Source organism: Tetrao urogallus (genome assembly GCF_951394365.1).
Source record: "Tetrao urogallus genome assembly, chromosome: 15".
Lineage (NCBI taxonomy): Eukaryota > Metazoa > Chordata > Aves > Galliformes > Phasianidae > Tetrao > Tetrao urogallus.
In genome coordinates, this window is record NC_136828.1 from 10764076 (window position 1) to 10783162 (window position 19087).

At 48.9% G+C, this 19087-nt stretch overlaps 1 protein-coding gene and 1 pseudogene across 4 annotated transcripts in view; one reads left to right on the plus strand and one right to left on the minus strand.

The window, feature by feature from the left end:
* Nucleotides 1-4981, plus strand: part of SMURF1 (SMAD specific E3 ubiquitin protein ligase 1) — a gene marked incomplete at both ends in the record, with an annotated part of 38713 nt that extends 33732 nt beyond the window's left edge. For 2 of the 3 annotated variants that reach the window (XM_079542743.1, XM_079542744.1), the window contains 6 exons: nt 21-199; nt 1027-1164; nt 1514-1634; nt 3099-3300; nt 4070-4154; nt 4882-4981. In XM_079542743.1, the coding sequence (XP_079398869.1) occupies nt 21-199; nt 1027-1164; nt 1514-1634; nt 3099-3300; nt 4070-4154; nt 4882-4981 (825 nt within the window). The remainder of the gene's footprint in view (nt 1-20; nt 200-1026; nt 1165-1513; nt 1635-3098; nt 3301-4069; nt 4155-4881) is intronic. The other variant, XM_079542745.1, reaches the window with a different exon arrangement.
* A 6212-nt stretch (nt 4982-11193) lies between these two features.
* LOC306952453 (urotensin-2 receptor pseudogene) lies at nt 11194-12246 on the minus strand (annotated as a pseudogene). Its single transcript has one exon. The product of its transcript is annotated as a urotensin-2 receptor pseudogene (transcript).
* Nucleotides 12247-19087: the final 6841 nt, after the last annotated feature.

Below are 19087 nucleotides of genomic sequence, written 5' to 3' on the forward strand. Positions count from 1 at the left end.
ATGTTCTCCTCTCTCTGCAGGACCACTTGTCTTATTTCCATTTTGTTGGTCGGATAATGGGTTTGGCTGTGTTCCATGGACACTATATCAATGGGGGGTTCACGGTGCCCTTTTATAAACAGCTCCTGGGGAAACCCATTCAGCTCTCTGATCTGGAATCTGTTGACCCAGAACTACACAAAAGTTTAGTCTGGATTCTGTAAGTACTGTATTTGTAAGTTGTCTTGCTGTGGAGAAGATCGTGCTTTACAGAAAATAGAAGCGTCAGTAATGGGGGAGATGGGTACAGGATTCCTGAGTAGCAATTTCTGTGTCAAAAAGCTCAAGGTATTTGAGGAAAAAATGCTCATGTGAGCTGTGTTAGGCCTCCTTGTAGTAAATTAGGTTCTAATTTAAGTGTTGTATGAGTGTGGTAGAATACTGCAGTATCAAAATCCTCAGAACTCTCCTGAGTTTGGAAGTACAACCTTTGGCCATAAGAAAACGTGGATTTAAAATAAAAAAAAAAGAAGGGAAACTACTTTTGATTAAAAAGAAAATAAATTGAATTAATTTGAACTTTGTACATGTACAATTTAGAACAAAATCCGTCATCACTAGGTGTAGCTTTGGGATTCTTTAGCATTGCTTTGCACCGTCACTTTTTCATAAAGACTGTTTTAAATTTATGTTTAAAGCTATTGGTGTGTTATTGAAAATAAAATAATTGATTTCTTCTGTGCTTCACTGAGTACATGACAGCAAATGGGATCATTGTGTGTGTGTGTTTAGGGTTTAATTACTTATTCATTATCCCAAATACTGCTACAGTCGTAGTGGTGAGAGCGACACCTCTGATGGGCTCTGATGAGCAGGCAATAAGCCATACAGAAATCAGTGGTTGTGGCAGCTTCCTCTGGTGGTGTGGAATGCAGGTAGATGGTTACTGGGTTTATCCTGAAGACTGTGTTCAAATAACAAGCTGCCAGCATCGCCCCTGCAAGTGATCAGAAATACAAAGTTTCCCTTCTGTCTTTCATTTGTTAGAGAGAACGATATCACCCCGGTTCTGGACCATACTTTCTGTGTGGAACACAATGCTTTTGGAAGGATTTTACAGCACGAACTCAAACCAAACGGCAGGAACATTCCAGTGACAGAAGAGAACAAGAAAGAATATGTCAGGTATTGCAGAACAAACACATATCATGCAGTGACAGGAAGGCAGCGAACGCGTTGCTTTTTTTATATGGTGGAACTGATGATATTGGGCATTTCAGAGGGAAATACCTGAGTCATAAACGACCTGTTCTCATGCCACCTAACATGGTAGAGCCTGGGAAGAAGTTGTAAATTGTACTTTGCGTTGTCTGTTAACGGTGTAATAATTAAATGCTGATAGCAAAAGGAATTAATAATAATTTCTTTCATACAACAAACTGTCTTCTGAATCTTCCTCTGTAAACTTTTCCAGCCTTGCTCTAAAAAGCCCAGTCTTATCCAGCTTATCACCCTGACTTTTTTCCTCCCCCAGGCTGTATGTGAACTGGCGATTTATGAGGGGCATAGAAGCACAGTTCTTGGCTCTGCAGAAGGGTTTTAACGAACTCATTCCCCAGCATCTCCTCAAGCCTTTTGACCAGAAGGAACTTGAGGTACGCATTTGATCCGCTTGGAGTATCAGTTCCTAACTCGTACGTTCCGTGCCCAAGCACTGATTGGAAAATAAGTAACACCACCATTTATTGCCATTTATTTACCAGAAGGCTGTGCGTTTGTTTAACCAAACGCTTTCTGTTTTATTCTAGACTTGCTTTGGGTTAATGTTAGTGAGAGAACTGCTTGAACAGGGAAGACAAATACACCGTGTTGTGTAAGCAGGCATAATGCTCAAAGCAGGTGGTCTGGGCAGAGACAGGGAGCATTGCAAGCCTGAAGAGCTGCTGGCAAGACCTAACCTGTTGTTTGCCCCACTGCTTGTTTTCTTCAATGACTGTTTTAATACGTCTGTTTCTATAGACACAGAAGTCATGGTTTACAGCAGCTAAAGTAGAAGTGAGAGAGCACATAGAAAATTAATTTGTCTTTGCGTTTAATCCTGAGCTGTAGAGTTCTACACCGTTTTTCTTCCTGCTTTTTGTGTATTATTTTAAAGAAGGCAGTAGACTGTTTGAGGTACTGGAAGAAATAGTTTAATGGTAGTAGTTTGTGCACACAATTGTTCAGGTGAAGTTACTGTGTTCCATGAGTTAGTTGTTTAAAAAGGCAGATTGTAAATCCAATTAATATTTCAATACTGTCCAAATTAGGATGGTCACAACTGCCCTGATACTGTAAATTAGTCTAAGTGGGTTCCATCTTGGTGGCACAAAAAGACAGCTGCTAAATGGCAGCTCTTAGAATGAAATACTCACTGTGGAATATTATGGGAAATTTAGAATATGACACACATTTTGTTTTGAGTGATGATGTCTCCCGTATGCCATTTGTTTGTCGTTGCCAGGGTAGCTGGTTAGATTCATGGCCAATAATGACTTCCTCTTTCAATATTTTGCAACCTGGTTTCATCTGGAAAAGAGATTGAAGCAATCCGTCTAGTCTGTGTCAGACACTCTCATAAACAACATCAAAAAACAGCTGCACAGTTTTTGTAGTGAGTGGTCAGATGTGGACAACGGACCACTTAGGATGTAACCATAAGCTGAGCAGCACTTCCCTGTAGTGGGTTATTAGCAACTCTAGGACAAAGCAGATCAGGAAAACGATTTCTGTGTCAACTCAGTAGATGGCACGCCTTCATCCAAGTCTGTGCTGCATCCTCATGAAGATATACTGTACTTTTCAGGTAGCTAGATTTAAAAAGCAGGTCTTGAATGGGCATTTGACTCTGACTTCTGAAAATTCCAGTTCTGGTGTAATCCTGGGCTTCAGTTTCATTGCAGATTAACTGGGGAGATTTACTTCCTGTTCTAAACTGTTTTGGAGCGTTACTGTGTACCAGGAAGGTGGCTCGAGTGCATAAAGAATGCTGGGCTTTGTGAAATGACTCCATGTATGTTTTCATAGCTGCAAACCTGAAATGACTTTGAATGTTAAAGCATTTTCTGATGCATTAACAGCTAATCATAGGAGGCCTGGATAAGATAGACCTGAATGACTGGAAGTCAAACACACGTCTGAAGCACTGCATGGCAGATAGCAATATTGTGAAGTGGTTCTGGCAAGCGGTGGAAACATTTGATGAAGAAAGAAGGGCAAGGCTTTTGCAGTTTGTGACGGGTTCGACGCGTGTCCCACTTCAAGGCTTCAAGGCTTTACAAGGTGACTGATGTGGAGGCTGAGTTAACATGCAGTGGGAGGAAGATGGTGTGGAATTTGCTGGGCCCTTCTGGAATATCAGCATGTTACTGGATAGCTCGATCACTTGCAAACTTTTCATCCCAAGAGCAGTTCTGCATTTATCAGTGGCTGCTGGTCACCACTTTAGTTGTTGCTGACAAGTCATGCAAGCTGAGCAGTGTGTCCTCATGTAGCACTTAGGCTGGTGTCAATGCTGGCTTATCAGTCTCTTACAGTTCTGTGGACTGACATTAGTATCACTGCATGAAAGCACGTACATGATTATAGAGCAGCCTGAACAGTTCTTTTTCATGAGAAGTGTATTCCTATTGATGGTTGGCAACAGACCATCAGGCTTTAAAGCAACTTCCTGAAAGTTGCACTTGTCATCAGAAAAGGTAGCAGTGTCCCAGACTGTTGTTAACTGGCAGCAGACTGATCTTCAGAATTCAAATACAGAGTTCTGTTTTGCAAGAAAAGTCTTCTTACTTCTGAGCCTTTTCGTTTTTGAAAGTATGACTATGTGAAGTTTAACTGCTTTCCAAAATACTGGTCTGCAAGTTTGTTGTCATTAAGAGACCCATCATTTCTGTTATCTCTTCACCAGCTGCAAGTCTGACCCACAGGCTTTGCCCATAGCATACTCATATCTGCATCTGGAACTATTCTCTTGCCTTTTTATAAATAGCAGCATATGTGTGCACTAATGCTGTTTTGTTGAAGTGCATTAACTAGAATGTCTGTTTGTAAGGTTCTACAGGCGCTGCAGGACCCAGATTGTTTACCATCCATTTAATAGATGCAAACACAGACAACCTTCCAAAAGCCCACACTTGGTAAGATGGAACGTTTCTGCTTTGTCTTAAAAGAAGCCATCTCAGTCCTGGCTATGGATAAATCCGTGTGACGTGCTTAGGTGAATCCAAGTCTGTTCTGCTAGCTTGGAAATACCTGTACTCTGCAGCCTGCAAAATAATTGACTTAAGTTCTTATTGCTTGATTTATGTCTTCTATACCATCTGTGGTTTTTCTCTGCCCCAGAATTGATTATTCTGAATAGTGAGATGTTAATTTCCACGTATTTCAGCAAAAGTATTCGCTGATAAATTGCTCATAGCGATGAATCTTCATTCAGGATTAGGAAGAGTAGTTTTTAGATGTAAAATGTAAGAAAAGAATGCTATTTGATACAGAACTGAGCTCTCATATGGAAGCCTCACTCTATCAGGGAAAGGAAATCATTTCACTAGAAGCACAGACTGTCTTCAGGCAGAGCAAGGAGCAGGCCTGCCTGGTGTCTTGCTTTCTATGCAGCCTCCTGCATCTCCTCCTCCCAGACCCAGCCCAAGTAAGAGATTCCTGCTGCAGCAGTACAGTTATTTCTTTGATGTTCCTCCTTTGGCCATTGAAGGGGCTGAGGCTTTGATGTTGATTTTACAAATGCTATCTTTATTAAGCTAATCTGGGGTTTGTATGTGAGGGTTTTTGTTTTTTTGTTTGTTTTCTTATTGCAGTAGATGTGTTAGATTCATGATCTGCAATGTGTTGTTACTTTATCCCCAGCTTTAACCGGATTGACATTCCGCCTTATGAGTCATATGAGAAGCTTTACGAGAAGCTGTTGACAGCTGTGGAAGAGACATGTGGGTTTGCTGTGGAGTGAAAAAGCAACCAAAGGAAACAGATGCTAGCTCATGGACCACCAAATCAAAAGCTAGAAGAAGCTTGCTGTGACCTTCCTGCTAAGCTGTCTGAAGCACCGGAACTCTGGACAACTTGGAGATGGGTTGTTTCCCTTCCACTCTTGGTGGATGATGGTGGGGGCAGGGGCTTTTGTTGGTGGTTTCCAACTCTTTTTCTCCTTTGTCACAATAAGCCCTTCCCTCTTCTTCCATCCCCCATAAAATGAAATGCAGCCAAGTCCAGCATTTGGCTTTGGATGCACAGGATATTCTGCTAGATTTGTAACACATATTGTGATAGGGTCGATGCCCTGTGGGTTTTGTTTTTTTTTAATAGGAGAGTCGCAGTGTAATTCAGAATGAGCTTGATTTGCTGAGGACATGCAGATGGTTCGGTGTGCCTGGTTAGTTTGTCTAAAATCAAGCTTGAACCCCGTAGAGTCCAGTGGGTGCAGAGTGTCTGACTGGCACAAGAATTTGCATTGCACATTCTGAACACCTGATTAAAAAGCGAACTTCTAGCAGAAATTACCTCCATATGAGCATTTAACTGAAAGGCAAAGAAATTCAAGTTCTGCCTTAGCAGGAAGCTCCCAGTGGAAGCTGCGGCTTACCTTGAGAAAAGCAAAAGAATTGGGGACAGCTCAAATGGTATTGTATGATTTCTTTTTGGTTGTCCTGGCTGAAACCTAATTGTTTTGCACATGAAAGCAGTTATTTCCTCCTGCAGAATTACTTTCCGTAGTTTGCTCAGATATAATTACCTTGCAGAGAAGCTTTGTGAGGAGGAGACAGAGGACAAAATTTATTCAATTTCAAAGCTGTGATTTCTGTGCCACTGTTTTACCTGAAACGTTTTTGTGACTTCATATTGGAAGAGTCAAAATGGAAACGGCCGAACGCTCAGTCGACAGAGCTGACTTCTGTTCTGAAGTTCTTGGCCTTGCGAAAGGTTTATTTGGAGGCTGTGGTAAAAGGGTAACTATACAGTGAATACATTTTAAATGTTATGGAAAGCTATTGAAAGGATTTACGACTTCGGTTCTGTAAGGATAAGAATTTCCCCAGAGAGCCATAGGAGGCTATTTTTTCAAATACCTGAAACTAATATTCAAAGGTTGGTTCTCTAACACATGGCTAAGATAACTTCCCGAGGGAAACAAAAGCAAATCAAATACCTGAATCACTAACATTTTTTCCAGTTTGCACTCCGAGATGAGACAGTATTTTAACAAATAACACGGCTTCAGAAGGACCCAGTTATCTGTCAAACATGTCTAAACTTCAGTAAAGCAGGCTTGCTTGTATAGGATTTTTTTTTTCTTTGGCAAGCCTGATTTTTAGAGAAATTCATTACTGAAACATTTAACAGATGTTTTTGTTTATGGAATAGTGCATTGAAATTCAGCTGTGGGTAAGAGATTGTTCTTAGAAGATGTCTACTGGAATACTTCTATTTTGTCTTTTTAAAATTGAATTTGATAATAGCTTTAAACTGTGCTAGGAACAGAAAGTAGACACCCGTCAAAAATTCTGGCATCGTTCTCAGTTTTGTTTGTTTGTTTCCATTGACCATCATTCTTGTGATTTGTGGGTGGGAGTGAGGATTGCATTGGAGGTGTGAAGTTGTACCGTAGTGTGACATTTGCACAGGGTCGCTCCAGGCGCTCATCCAGCGAGACTCTACAGGACAGAGGATGTTTACACCCGTGTTCTTGTTGCAAATGGGGACCAGTTTCTGCAGTACTGATTGTTGGGACACGAGTGAAATTCTGTGTGTGTTTTGCAGAAGAGAAGGGAAGTAGGACTGTCTGTAGATGAACGTCTGTGCAGTCTTGGGCTGAGCAGCAGAATCCCCGTGGCCCTGGCTTTTCAAAATGCCTGTGAAGTCGTACCTGTCCATAGAGTGTATTTAATCCTTTCAGTACATTTGGATGTGCAATAAACCAGTCAGATAGGAAAAACACAACGTGGATTATTGCCCAAAAGCTTTGCATGGAGTCTCATGTGGATTTATCACTAAAAGAGTTGAAAAAACAGATGCTGAAGCCCACCACTAACAGAAATCCTATCACGCAAGCTCTAAAACTGGCTTGGTAAAAACCAAGTGAGGTGCAGGTAAAGGCCCTTGATTTGGAAATCTGTAGGTCAAGTAGCTTTATGTCAGCGACACAGTTGACATATGATAGTTCCTAATGTCTTTCCTAGGTCAGTGTTTTATTGAATGCACAAAATAAGAATAGGCAAGGATTGTTGTTTGCTGTGTTTAAAAGCCCTCGTCAAGGTACCTCCTCCTTGCTGACAGTAATGAGAATAGGGCACCGTCTTTGTAATTGTTTTAGTTCTTCTTTATGCAGCTTCACCACCTCTCCCATCGTGTTGTCTTCGCAACTTCGTGCCACTTCAGTGATGACAAAGACCTTTTTTTTGTGTTGTTCTGTACATGCGTTTGAGGCAGGCCTTAAAGCTGGCTGGATGGATGGTGGATGGGTGGAGGAAATAAAGAAGCAAGGCAGTCTGGGTTTTAAGCGATGATTTCTTCTTCCAGTGGCTGGTTTCAAGGCCAGGGAAGGATGAAACGCAAACAAGAGTTTGCATGGCTCAAGCTGTTGACTCTGTGAGGTCTTGGAGGCTGTTCTTATAGCCTCAGCTGTCTGAATCTGTGAGTGTGTTCATTCCCACTTGGTCTGCCAGCACTTGAACTGGTTGCTACTCCTCAAAACTTGCCCAAAGAATAACATGAAGTCCGGTGTTCGTTCAGTCATTCCACGTTCCACCTTGTGCACACACGCGTCTTGGATCAGACCTGAAGGAAATACAGGGGACGATGTGTCCTTCGTTCCTGTCCTAAAGGCAAACCTAAAAGCTGGTCCGTTGGCACAGACCTTCAGTGCTTGCCCTGATACTGCTCATCAGCCTATACTATATGCTCAGGGATGTAGGAAACCACCACTTTGCTCGTGCTTTAAATCGGGACGAAATGAGGCTGTTGTATGAATGTTGGCATTAACTTGGGCATTATGTGAGACAGGACCCTGCTTCAGAAAGGCTGCTTGAAGCTCCAGGGGGTGAAATCAACGTTTGCTCAGCAGTATGTACTTTGTTCAAGTTGAGGTGGTTGTGAAATCCAATAGGTTTTGTAAATTAGTGATCTGGCCACCAGGGCCCTCTGTAGCTCAGGTTCAGGGCCGCGTGGCACAGCAAGTTCCCAGAAACACAGTATGGATCTGTTTTTAATTTGTTGATTTTTGTTCCTCGACCACTTTATAATGTATTTTTTTAATTTATTATTTTGTAATGTCATGTTTAAGTATTGCTGCTATCCTTGTTATTCTTCCCACTGTTTTTATTGCAGATTTATTTTGTGAAAGTTGTACACTAATGTTTCATTTTATGTCTAAATCAAAGTATTTAAAGAAATACCAGTTCTATTTAATGTGGTTATGGAACCAGCTGGAATAAACAGTGATTGTATAGTAGGCTGGACCCAGGAGGTCATGTTCATTTTTGTTACATATGCAATAAACTCACAACTTTAAACACTTGGTATCCACTGCTTCGTTAACGTATTTATGGAAGCCACAGGGAACTGATACCCTCATCATGAAATGTGAGGGAGCTCAGCAGGAGATGAGGGTGGGGGACGGAGTCACGGTGTTAAAGGAGGCAACAACAAGAAACTCTGTAGGGTTAATAAATAATCCTGTTTGTTTTACAGACCCGGAGTGCAGCGTGATGAGGCTTTGCTGCTGTTGGCAGCGGCCAGACTTGTGACCGTGAGCGTCGGCGTTGTCTGACAGAACTGCCTCATCCTGTGCTGAGTTCAGGTACCTGCAGTGGGAAGCTGGGGTGGCTCAGTGGACAAGCTGTGAGAATGCAGCTGATTTCACAGCTTACATAGATGGCTCGGCTAAAACTCATCCTTTCAAGAGAGTGTGTTCATCTTATTCCTTCTCTGACTGTTTACCAGCCTTCAGCCATTTCTCCTCTTTTATGTTCTGTTACTTTTCCAAAATTTCAGTTTTCAGGGGGAAAAAAAAAAAAAAATCTCCTCTTTATGAGAGTTGGGGAAAGATTAATTAATGCGGATGAATCTTTGCTTTCCTGTACTTCTGTGAGCGGAGAAACAGCGGTATGAGTCTGCATGCAGACAGCGCTGGCAGTCAGCACGCATGATTCAGTGCTGCAGTACAGCCTTCCCTCCCAAAGCTGAAAGCTGGGGTTTCCTTCATCTGTGTAGATTCTGTTTTTCTTCATGTTTAAAATATATATTCTGTGAGCAACTTCACAGCATGGCCAAACGCACCGTCGCAGTGATTCTCCAGGCTAACCTAGCGGTTGGAGAGGGGCTGCTGTGGGACTCTTGCACTACATCAGCTTTTGGGAAACTGATGAACAAATCACCATCTCTCTTAAGAAATGTTACTGAACTTAAGTAATTCACTCTTTTGCAGAAGCTTGGCAGGTCGATTAAATTCCTCAGGTTAAATTTTCCAGTCTCTGCCTCCTTCTTCAGGATGTACAAAAACAGTCTGTGAGGAGTTCTGGTCTAGGAGTGGCGATCTGTGTTCTGATTTATGATGATGCTCCCGTGTCCTCGGCTCCCCGCCTGCCTGGGGGAAGGCAGCCCCTGCTGTACACTAAGAGATGCTTGACCAAGGTACGGCAGAATGTATTTTAATTGATGAATGCTTTCTGCTGACAAAACTCTTTATATTTTCTGTTGGTGGTTTGCAGTTTGATTCCTAGCTATAAACCCTCCCCATCATTTACTTTTTCAGGCATTTTTTTCACACGTGACTTAGGGTAATGCTAAAATCCTACAGCTTTGCCAACAAACACTTACAGACAAAATCCCTTTAGGTGCGGTGGGGCAGGAAGGGATAATGCCTCTCTTCCTGATTTGGCTGACTTGAAATAACATCAAGCCTAAATGTATAACCCCTGTCTGCAATCTTGCAGTTAGTGGCTGAGTGAATAATGCAAACAGTGCCCACGTGTCCTGCGGATCCCCTTCCAGCCTTAACTGGAGCATTATTTCATGGCTTCGATTCCCCCCCCCCGGAGAGCAGGAGACCCTTAACCTGGGACCTGTGCTCTACTTGACATGAAATGAAAGAGAATCTGCCTGGAGCCCTCGGGGCTGGCTGTGAGATGACAGAAGGGGAGCTGAGACATCAACAGGTTAAGAATGACTTCTTTTTTCCTTCCACCACAACCTGGCTTTTATGGACCGCAGAAGAGGAGTGTTTAAAGGGAGGGTAAGTGTGGCTTTGCAGACAGCTGCTGCAGTGCCCTGCCAAGTCTGTGGAGCTCTGTCCCAGATTCAGAAGCAGCTGGCAAACTGACCGGGGGTTGGGCTGTGCCTGGAAACCGTATGGCTGAGCTGTGGTGGTTCTGGTACAGAGAGGGGATGGAGGGAGACGTTCCTGGAGGACCCAGGGGACCCTGGCATCACTCTTGGTATTTGGTTGGGTTCTAGAACAAGATCTGCAAGACAAACCTGGATTTGGTGGTGAGGAGAGAATGAGAAAGCAACGTGAACTTAACCTGGTCTCTTCTACAGAGCTAACCTTGGTCCAAGAAAGCTACAGACATTGAATTGTTCCGGGCAAGTATTTGGTCTGGGAGACTTTGGATTGGAATGTTAATCGGATGCTGACTAAATGAGTCCAGACAGATGGGACTGACTGAGGACACTGCTCAGAGTCCCCCATAAGGATCCTAGGGCTCCTTATGCCTTTGCTCTATTGGATTTCAAAGGGGAGATTTAACCCTTCCCCGGGAACCCGTGGATAACAGAGATACTGTCCCCTGGTGCAGGGAGCGTGGGCTCGTCTGAAAATCTGCCTGAACCAACTGGGAACAGTGCTTCCAGAACACCTGACGTGGGAGGGGGGCCGGGGCTCCGGTTTCCTCCAGCAAAATGGTTCCTCTAACAAATCTGGTGATAGATTATTTTCAGTAGAACTACTGGTGGAAACGCAACGACAAGGAGCACGTTTATCAAAAGGCTCAGAGTGAGTTCAGTGATCAGAGCCACCCCGCTTTTATCCTTTATTGCTATAACCAGTATCTTACCAACCTCACCCGGGTAGCAAAGACGTGTCACAGCCCTCAGCAAAAGGGCTGAGCCACCGAACCACAACAGAGGAAAAAGCATCCGCATCTCTGCCCCGTGGGCACCCACCTCTCACAGACCACAGTCATCCTCTCCGGAGCCCCCCACGGGTGGGACGGGGGCTGGTGGCTGTGCGGAGGAGCCCCGCTGGGCAGCCCGGTGGTGTCTCCGCAGGTACTCACTGTAGTTCTTGGAGAGCAGTGTGTAGAGGAAGGGGTTGACGCAGCTGTTGCTGTAGGCCAAGCAGGTCACCAGGAAGTTGATGGGGACGACGGTGGAGCTGCCCCGCTCCCCACGCTCGTGCCAGTAGAGGCTGAAGAGCTGCCACAGCCAGAAGGGAACAAAGCAAGCCCAGTAAGCGAGCACGATGCTGAAGATCATGTACAGCACCTTCTGCTTGGGACAGTGGCTGGCGTGCTTGGTGTGAGCAACAAGAGCCCTTTGGGACCTCCAGTAGGTCCTGGCCAGCTTGGCATACACGCAGCAGATGGTGACGCCCGGGGCAAGGATGCAGGTGTTGAAGAGGACAGTGAGGTACACCTTGTAAGGCCCCATCCGCCACGTGGGGTGGCACATACGCTTGGTCACCCCGTGGCGGTGGCTGGTGCGCAGGTCGATGAGGATCATGCTGGGCAGGGCAAGGAGGAAGGCCACCAGCCATGCCAGGAAGGCGAGCGCCCGCCGACGGTCCCTTGATCCACGCAGCGTGGCCAGAGGGCGGGCGACGGCCAGGTAGCGCTCAGTGCTCATGATGGTCAGGATGAAGATGCTGGCGTGCATGGTGAGGAGGTCGAGGCTGAAGAGAATCCTGCAGCCCAGGTCTCCGAAGTACCAATCCCGCACGAAGTAGGTGCACACCACGAAAGGGATGGTGGACAGGTAGAGAAGGTCGGCCAGGGCCAAGTTGATGATGTAAACGTACATGGAGCCGCTGCGCCTCATGGAGACGGTGGTGACCACCAGCGTGTAGATGTTCCCCGCCGTGCCCACCACGCACATGGTGCCCAGGATGCAGCCCAGGAAGGAGGTGGCCAGGAGGTCGCCGGCACTATCAGACGTGGCGTTGAGTGAGGTGCTGCCATTCTTTGGGTAGCACGGCTCCGGGGTGCATGCGCCCGGCTCCATCCTCACTGCCCCTCTTGCAGCTGGGACGGGGCCTCACCAGCAGCCACCCCTGAGGTCACCGCCCTGGAGGGAATCCCAAACTGCAGAACCGCAGCTCCTGGTCGTGTTGTCCCAGTTGCAGCACCGCAGCAGTGGTAGCGCTCAGCTTCAATGTGTGGCTCTCTCTTGCACAGCCTGGAAAAGCCATCCTCCATGCACCCGCCTTCCTGCGGCCGAGGGAGGGCCGAGGCAGGAGTGGAGGTGGGATTTGTCCCTCTGCCCTCAGCGGGGTGGAACACGGCGGCTGCTCCCACTGCCACCCACTGGGATGCTGGCACAGCTCCTCACTGGGAGGGAATTGGGAAAAAACACTGATTTCTCCGTGTCAGAAACTTTTCTCCCTCTTAGAGGATGGAAAGGAGAAAAGAGTGAACAGAGCATCACCTCAACCCCTCCCAGAGCTGATGGCAATGGGAACCTTGCGCTGGCACCCACCCCTGTGGGACCTCCCTTCCCTGTAGCTCCAGCATTAAGGCAGAAGCAAAAAAGCTGCTTTGAGCAGAGACAAAATGAGTGACGCTGCCAGGAAAATGCAGCAGACTCCTCTGGAGTCACATTAGAAACTTCTGCATCCTTCCAGGTCTGTGCTGCCAGCTGTGCACCCAGGCTGGTTGACTTTGTGCTATGGACTGCACAGAGCAAAAAGGCTCTCTATGGGGCCACGCTCCTTGCAAGAAGGCATTGGGTATCAAAGGGAAATCAGCACTGCCGGAATGCTCAGTGTCCTCCTGCCCCCAGAGCTGCTCCGTCCCCTGGGCACAAAAAGCACAGTGATGGGATAAGTGAGAGGTGCAGGATCGGGGGGTTTAGGAGTGTGTTGGTTTGGGGAGGGGGGACTAGGTGGGATTCTAAAGTGGGGTAATGTGGGAGTGCTGAGGGCTGGAGAGTGCTTGGGAACACTGTGGTAGTGCTGGAAACAAGAAGGGGGGAGGAGGGAGGCTAAAATGGGTCTAGATTAGGAGGAAAAAAGTCTTGAAAAGGCTCTAAATCAAGGGGGAGGAAATCCTAGAAAGGGTCTAAATCTGGGAGAGCGAAGGAAATCCTGGAAGGGTTCTAATTGGAATGGTGTGACGAGAGAGATGTCCTGCAAAGTCTCAGAAATGGGGGAAGAAGGGGAATCCCAGAGAGACCTGAATGGGGCAGGGGGGCTTGGGACTGCAGCCTCACTTGGCAGGTCACCCCCATAAGGGACACGGGGCCTCCATGAGGGACTTGGTGCCCCCCTACATCAGGGCACCTCCGAGCATTTCACGGGACGTTCCTCCCTCCAGAGTTCACGGGACCCCATACAGATCACAGCCCTCCCGACGGTGCGGCCGTTCTATAGGGTTTTCCGCGAGCCGGCGCCCCGCCGGGCACCACGTGCGCTCCCGTTAGCCCCGCCCCTCCGTGTTGGCCCCGCCCCCTCCCACCTCCACGCAGCGCCCGGATGGGGGCGGAGCGCTGCTGCCCGGAGGACCGCCCCCCGCGCACTCTATGGTACGTTCTCCGCGACGGGACCGCCGGGTCCGCCCTTCTGTCCCTCTCCTCTCACCCCCTTCTCCAGTTCCCGCCGCTCCACTCTATGGTGCGGGGCGGGGCGGTCACGTGCCGCGCGCAGGCCGGAAGGAGCGGGGCAGCGGCGGCTAAATGGAGCGGGGCCGGCGGGAGGGTGGCGGCCCGGTGAGTAGCGCCCGGGGGAGCGCTCGTGCGGGGCGCCCCGGGAGGCGGCAGAGCGGCGGCGGGCCGGGCGGAGAGGGCTCGTGGCTGCCTCGGCCTCGGCTCCTCGCAGCCTCCGCCGCGCCGGGGCCGTGCTCGGCGCTGCGTGCCCGCTGGGCTGCGGCCCTGTCCCGGGCCCTGTTCCCCGGGCCGGGTTCGGCGCCTCTCTCGTCCCTCCGTGCGGTCGTGAGGACGGCTGTGAGAGGGGAACCCGACCTCCTCAGGGCGGTGTCGCTGAGACCTTTTTGCCCCCGTGCTCTGCGGTCGCGGTGCCGGCCCAGCTCGCAGACGCGCAGTGCTGCTGTGATGGGGGGCTCTGGAGCCGCGCTTCTGTGGGGCGGCTGGGGGGAGGCTGGAGGTCCTGGAGGAAGCACGAGTGGGCCCGGCAGGTTGACCTGTGTCTGAGCCTCGGCTGCTTCTGCGTGGCTGCTGGCAGCAGCTGCTCCCACTCAGAAACCCAGCCGTGTGCTTCGCAGTTTGCATTCCGTTGTGACCAGAAGCATCGTCGTCTTTGTGTCCTCCGACAACTTATCTGGGATCTCACTGAAGTGCTTTCATACCGGGAGCAGAACGCACGTGGAGTGTGGAGTCCAGCTGTCCCCGTTCCCTTGAGCTCCCTAGTGCTCGCCAGGCAGCGCTCAGCCCCTCTGTGAAGCGTTGTCGTGCAGCCCCTGCTTTGGGGCTGATGGTGTTTCGCATTAAAAAAGCTGATATGGTGCTGCCGTGCACCTGTACTTCTGTTACAACTGCAGTCTCTTCTTGCGTTTGTTTTGAAGCATGCTGAGTGCTGTGCCACGATCCTGAAGGCAATAGCTGCTTGGCTCCGTCTGTTGGAGCAACTGCAGGAGGTTCCTAACAGCAGCAGCGTGAGATGGGCACCCAGGGCTGAGTTACAGTGTGCTCCTGCTGCTGGGGAGCACAGAGGGAGGTGTGCACTGCCTGCAGCCTGCTGGGGAGAAAGGGGTTGTGTGAGACCATTGCTCTGTGCATGCGAGTCTGCAGTGGTTCCTGGTGTGTTCCTGCACAGCACTGTGCTGTAACAGTGCACAGTGCAAACCGTATGGTGAGCCCCGTGTGTGCATTTACCGTTCTCACCTGGCCTCCTCATTTCTAGGGCCGATGCTGCACAAACCTCTGTTACCCCTCCTCAGGCCTGTTGTTACAGTGAGCATCTTAATAGGCATCGTGTGCTGGGTGTCTGCATAGTGGCTAATAAATGGTCATCGTGATGGGAGCTTGTGCCTGGTCTCCTGGGGCTGGAAGGAGGCTCCCCCACTTCCTGCAGCGTTGCAGCAGCATTCAATGCTGTTTCAGTAACAGGCTCCCCTCTGCCTTTTACTTTCCCTTCCTCAAGCGCTTTCCTGTCAGCCTGCCTGCAGGCATCCTTCTTGGGCAGCTGTCCCCAGCACAGTGGCTGGGCCGGGCTCTGCTGATGACTAGGTATGTTTTGGTTTACAACAAGGTGCTGGCAGTCTGTTGTAGCTGCCCCAGAACTCCAAATTCCACAGCAGGCCGATGCTTTGTCTGCTGGGAATGCAGTGGGCGTTGCTGCCAGCAGTGTGGAACCAGCACTGCCTCTGACAGCTGGGCTCTTAGCGGCCGTGCCTTGTGCTTTGAAGTTGGTCACAAATTGCTAAACAGTCCCGTGGCAAAACTAGGCGGAGTGCATCTCCAGCACAGCTGGGGAGAGGCAGGAAGTGTGACTGGGGGCTAATTAGCAACACCTGAGCAGCACAGGCCCCAGTGAGAGGGAAGCAGAGCCCTCTGGGTGCTGCCGGTTGCTGCTGGAGGAGGCTCCCATTCATCCATTCATTTGCAGTGGGTGCCTTTGGGTTTGTTTTTTGGGAGCCATAGTGAGTGGTTTGCTGGAGCAGTGTGGGCAGGTTGGCTCAGCTGTGGTGTCAGTGCTTGCTAGAGCCACGTTCTTTTTGGGACGGTCAGAGCTACACCACTAGTTCTTCGTGTCAGGAGCTTGATTTTTTGCACGTGGGTTCGGTCTGGGGATAAAAGTTAAGTCTGTGTTTTAGCGTATTTGAATTCAGACGTTGGCCCCTGTTCCTAAAGGAAAGGCTCTGATAGCCTCAGTAGTCTGTGTGCATGCTGGAGCTTTGTGCACAACACACCTTGGTTGATGGATAGATGTGTTTTGAGCTGCCCTGTGTGATATCAACTGCTCTCAGCAGGATCTCTCCCCGCTGTGGCCAGCAGCAAGAAGTGTGCAGCTGATTTAGGACACCAGCAGCAGCCCAGAAGAGAAGTTCATTGCCGTTCTGCTGTGGCAGTTCCTGCACTGGGATGCAGGCAAGCAGGGAGAGGAGGGGCACTTAGCATCCTGGAAGCTGAGTGGGTTCTGCTCTCCGAAGCATGGAGATGGCAGCTGTGTCTCACTCGTGGACGTCATTGTGTCCGACATCATTGTGCCCCCGCTGCTTTCCTGTCACTTGTACAGAACCTCAAGTTTAGTTTGGAAACAACTCGAGAGCGATGTCGTTTCCTCAGAGTTAGTGCTGAAGAGCTTATGGTGAATTCAAATTTGTACTGATTCTCAGGAAAGCTGAATTGCTGAGGAGTAGGAAATGCTGCTGCTGCTGAGTGACACCGTTCTCCTGATAGCAGCGCTGCTGTGGTTCCCTGCTGTGTTACAGAGGCACTGAAAGGACCCGATAGAGCTGGGCTGGAAGCAAAGTGGCCGAGCTGAAATAAACCCAGGGGTGTTTGTTGGTGTCAGCATGCCGGGCTCCTGGCTGACCTCCATGCGAATGCTCAGAAAAGGGCACTGCTGTAGTAAATAAGGTGTGAGCTGTGAGGTTGTTCCTTTCGGAAGCCCCCAGTCCTGGGATGTTTGATGCCTGCAGAAGGATGGCTGGAGGTGGGCATCCAAGTCGATGCACCACCATGGAGCCTGTGGTGGTTTTGAAGCCCTCTGGCTGCTCCCACAGCTCAGGGTGCCTCTGTGCCTTGCAGCCCCCTGCTCTGTGCTGCTCAGTCCCTCGTTACTCATCGAGCAGCGCTGAACCCTTTGAATTCTCTGCTTGCAATAGAAAACCAGGCTGGGCTTGGAACCTGAAGGCATGCGACCCGGCTGCTGAGAGTTGCACTTCACTTTCTTTCTTATCTTATAGCTTTTAAAGGTGACATTTGGATTTCCTTAAAAAAGAAAAGAGAAAAGAAAAGCACTACTGAGGATCTGGAGAGGAAATGCTGCATCCTTTCTCCCGGAGCGCTCTGTGAGGTGTAAGTAGCAGAGAATACAGAGCAGAGAAGCGCTCTCACATACATCCCAGGGCACAGAGGTTGCTAATTTTGTTCTTTTCTGCGTGGCCCCACAGGCCGATAGGGAGGAGGAGGAGGCAGTGCCATCACCACCAGCTGGGCACACACGGGCGCGTGTCACGCCTGCACAGTGTGTCTCTTTCAGATACCAGCACCTCAGTAACGGTGCTGCTCAGAGGGAAGGGCCTTTGGTTGGCATATGTGGGAGGTCAAGGCTTAAAGAAAGAATTGAAACTTGTTCTGGAAGTGACAAAGCTGCAGTTGACGTGGTGCTGTGTGCTCTGTCCCCACTCTCAGACCATAAAGGTGTAACGATGTGGTTCTTTAAAGCGGTGGCTTGGGAGATGGATGGGCTGTGAGCCTGAGATGTTGGTTCCGTGCAAGTGCTGCCATTGCAAAGTTCTCGGAGCTGCCAGGTGTGCGCCGTCACAGCTTGGGAAATAAAAGCACCTGTTTTAAAACCAGCTCGCCTTCCTTAGGAAAGCCCACAGGGAAATCTGCTGCCGTTGTAGGTGGATAAAATAAAGCTAGGCAGGTTCCTTTCTATTTGTACTTGGTGATAACAGATGAACTGATGGCAGTGGAGCACTTCCCAGGGCTGTGCCTGAGTGATCCTCTCACCGAATGGCTCAGCCACAGGACTGGGGCTGACTGGGAGCCTGGTGTGGTAAGCAGGGGAAGCAGTAGTGATGTGAGCAGCTCTGGCTGCATTCTTTTGCCAGGTGTACCCAGTGTCTGTGGTTTCCTCACACACAGCAAACAGAGGCTTTTAGCATTTCTTACCAGCCTTGTTTCAGTTGGGATGAGGCTGCTTGGCACGATAAGCACTGCTAAGCTCTCCCTGCTTCTGCTGGGCAGCTGTTACAAGGAGCAGCTCCCAGCAGATTGAACCTTTTGAAATGTTGCACTGAAAGCTTAGCAGTAGGTCAGGTGGAGTTTATTTTGCAGTGCTGTTTTTTTTTTTCTTAAGGGCTGAGTTTTAGCTTTTCGGTTTGCTGCTTGTCACAAGCCATGCATTATTTAAGCAGCTTCTCTTTGTTTTAGCAGCTTGAGAGGAGCCAGAACCTCACCTTGCTCACAGGCGACCAGAAGCCACGGTGCTGCCTGCAGGCAGAAAGCAGGAATTGATGCTCTTCTGTCAACATAGGTGAGCAGCAGTGGTGTTGCTGTATGGGGGGAGAGGCTGAAACACACTTAATGCTGCTGACATCTCTTCCAAGTTGCTCTTTTTTTTTTTTCCCCTCCATTTGGTTGGGGTTTCAATTCCAACCTCCCCTGCAGTGCTTCCTGCACGTCCTGCTGCCTTGAGCTAGAGCCAGAAAAGAGCACTTTGTGTCTGCTCCCGTCTTGGATATGTGGGAGTTCAAGATTTCAAATGCTCTAAGTGGGAAAAAGTAGGCTACGCTGTGTCAGGGAGGAGAGATCCCCCTTGACTGTTGCTTTAAATCCCAGCACCATCTGAAGATGCTTTTTACAGCACAAACAGAAGGTGGAGGGAGCCTGCTCGGGTTCTGCTCCAATTCCTGCAAGCCAGAAACTTCTGCCTGTGCTGGGAGTTGGAATAGATGCACCGTGCTGCTGCCTGCTATTTTTAGGTTAGGCTAAAAATATGAAACGTGGTGGTTGTGGGGATTTTGAGTGGGATTGGGGACTCATGTGTAAGCAATCAGCCTGCACCTGTGACCTGCTTTTACATCCCAGCAGCAGAACTGTCTGCTTGGGGTGGCTGGGAGCAGCGCCTTTGGAGAGGGCACATCTGTGTGTGTGTGCCTGGGAGGTGTGCATGCCTTCACCTGTCAGGCCTTCCTTTTAAAATAGTTCTTGTATCCTG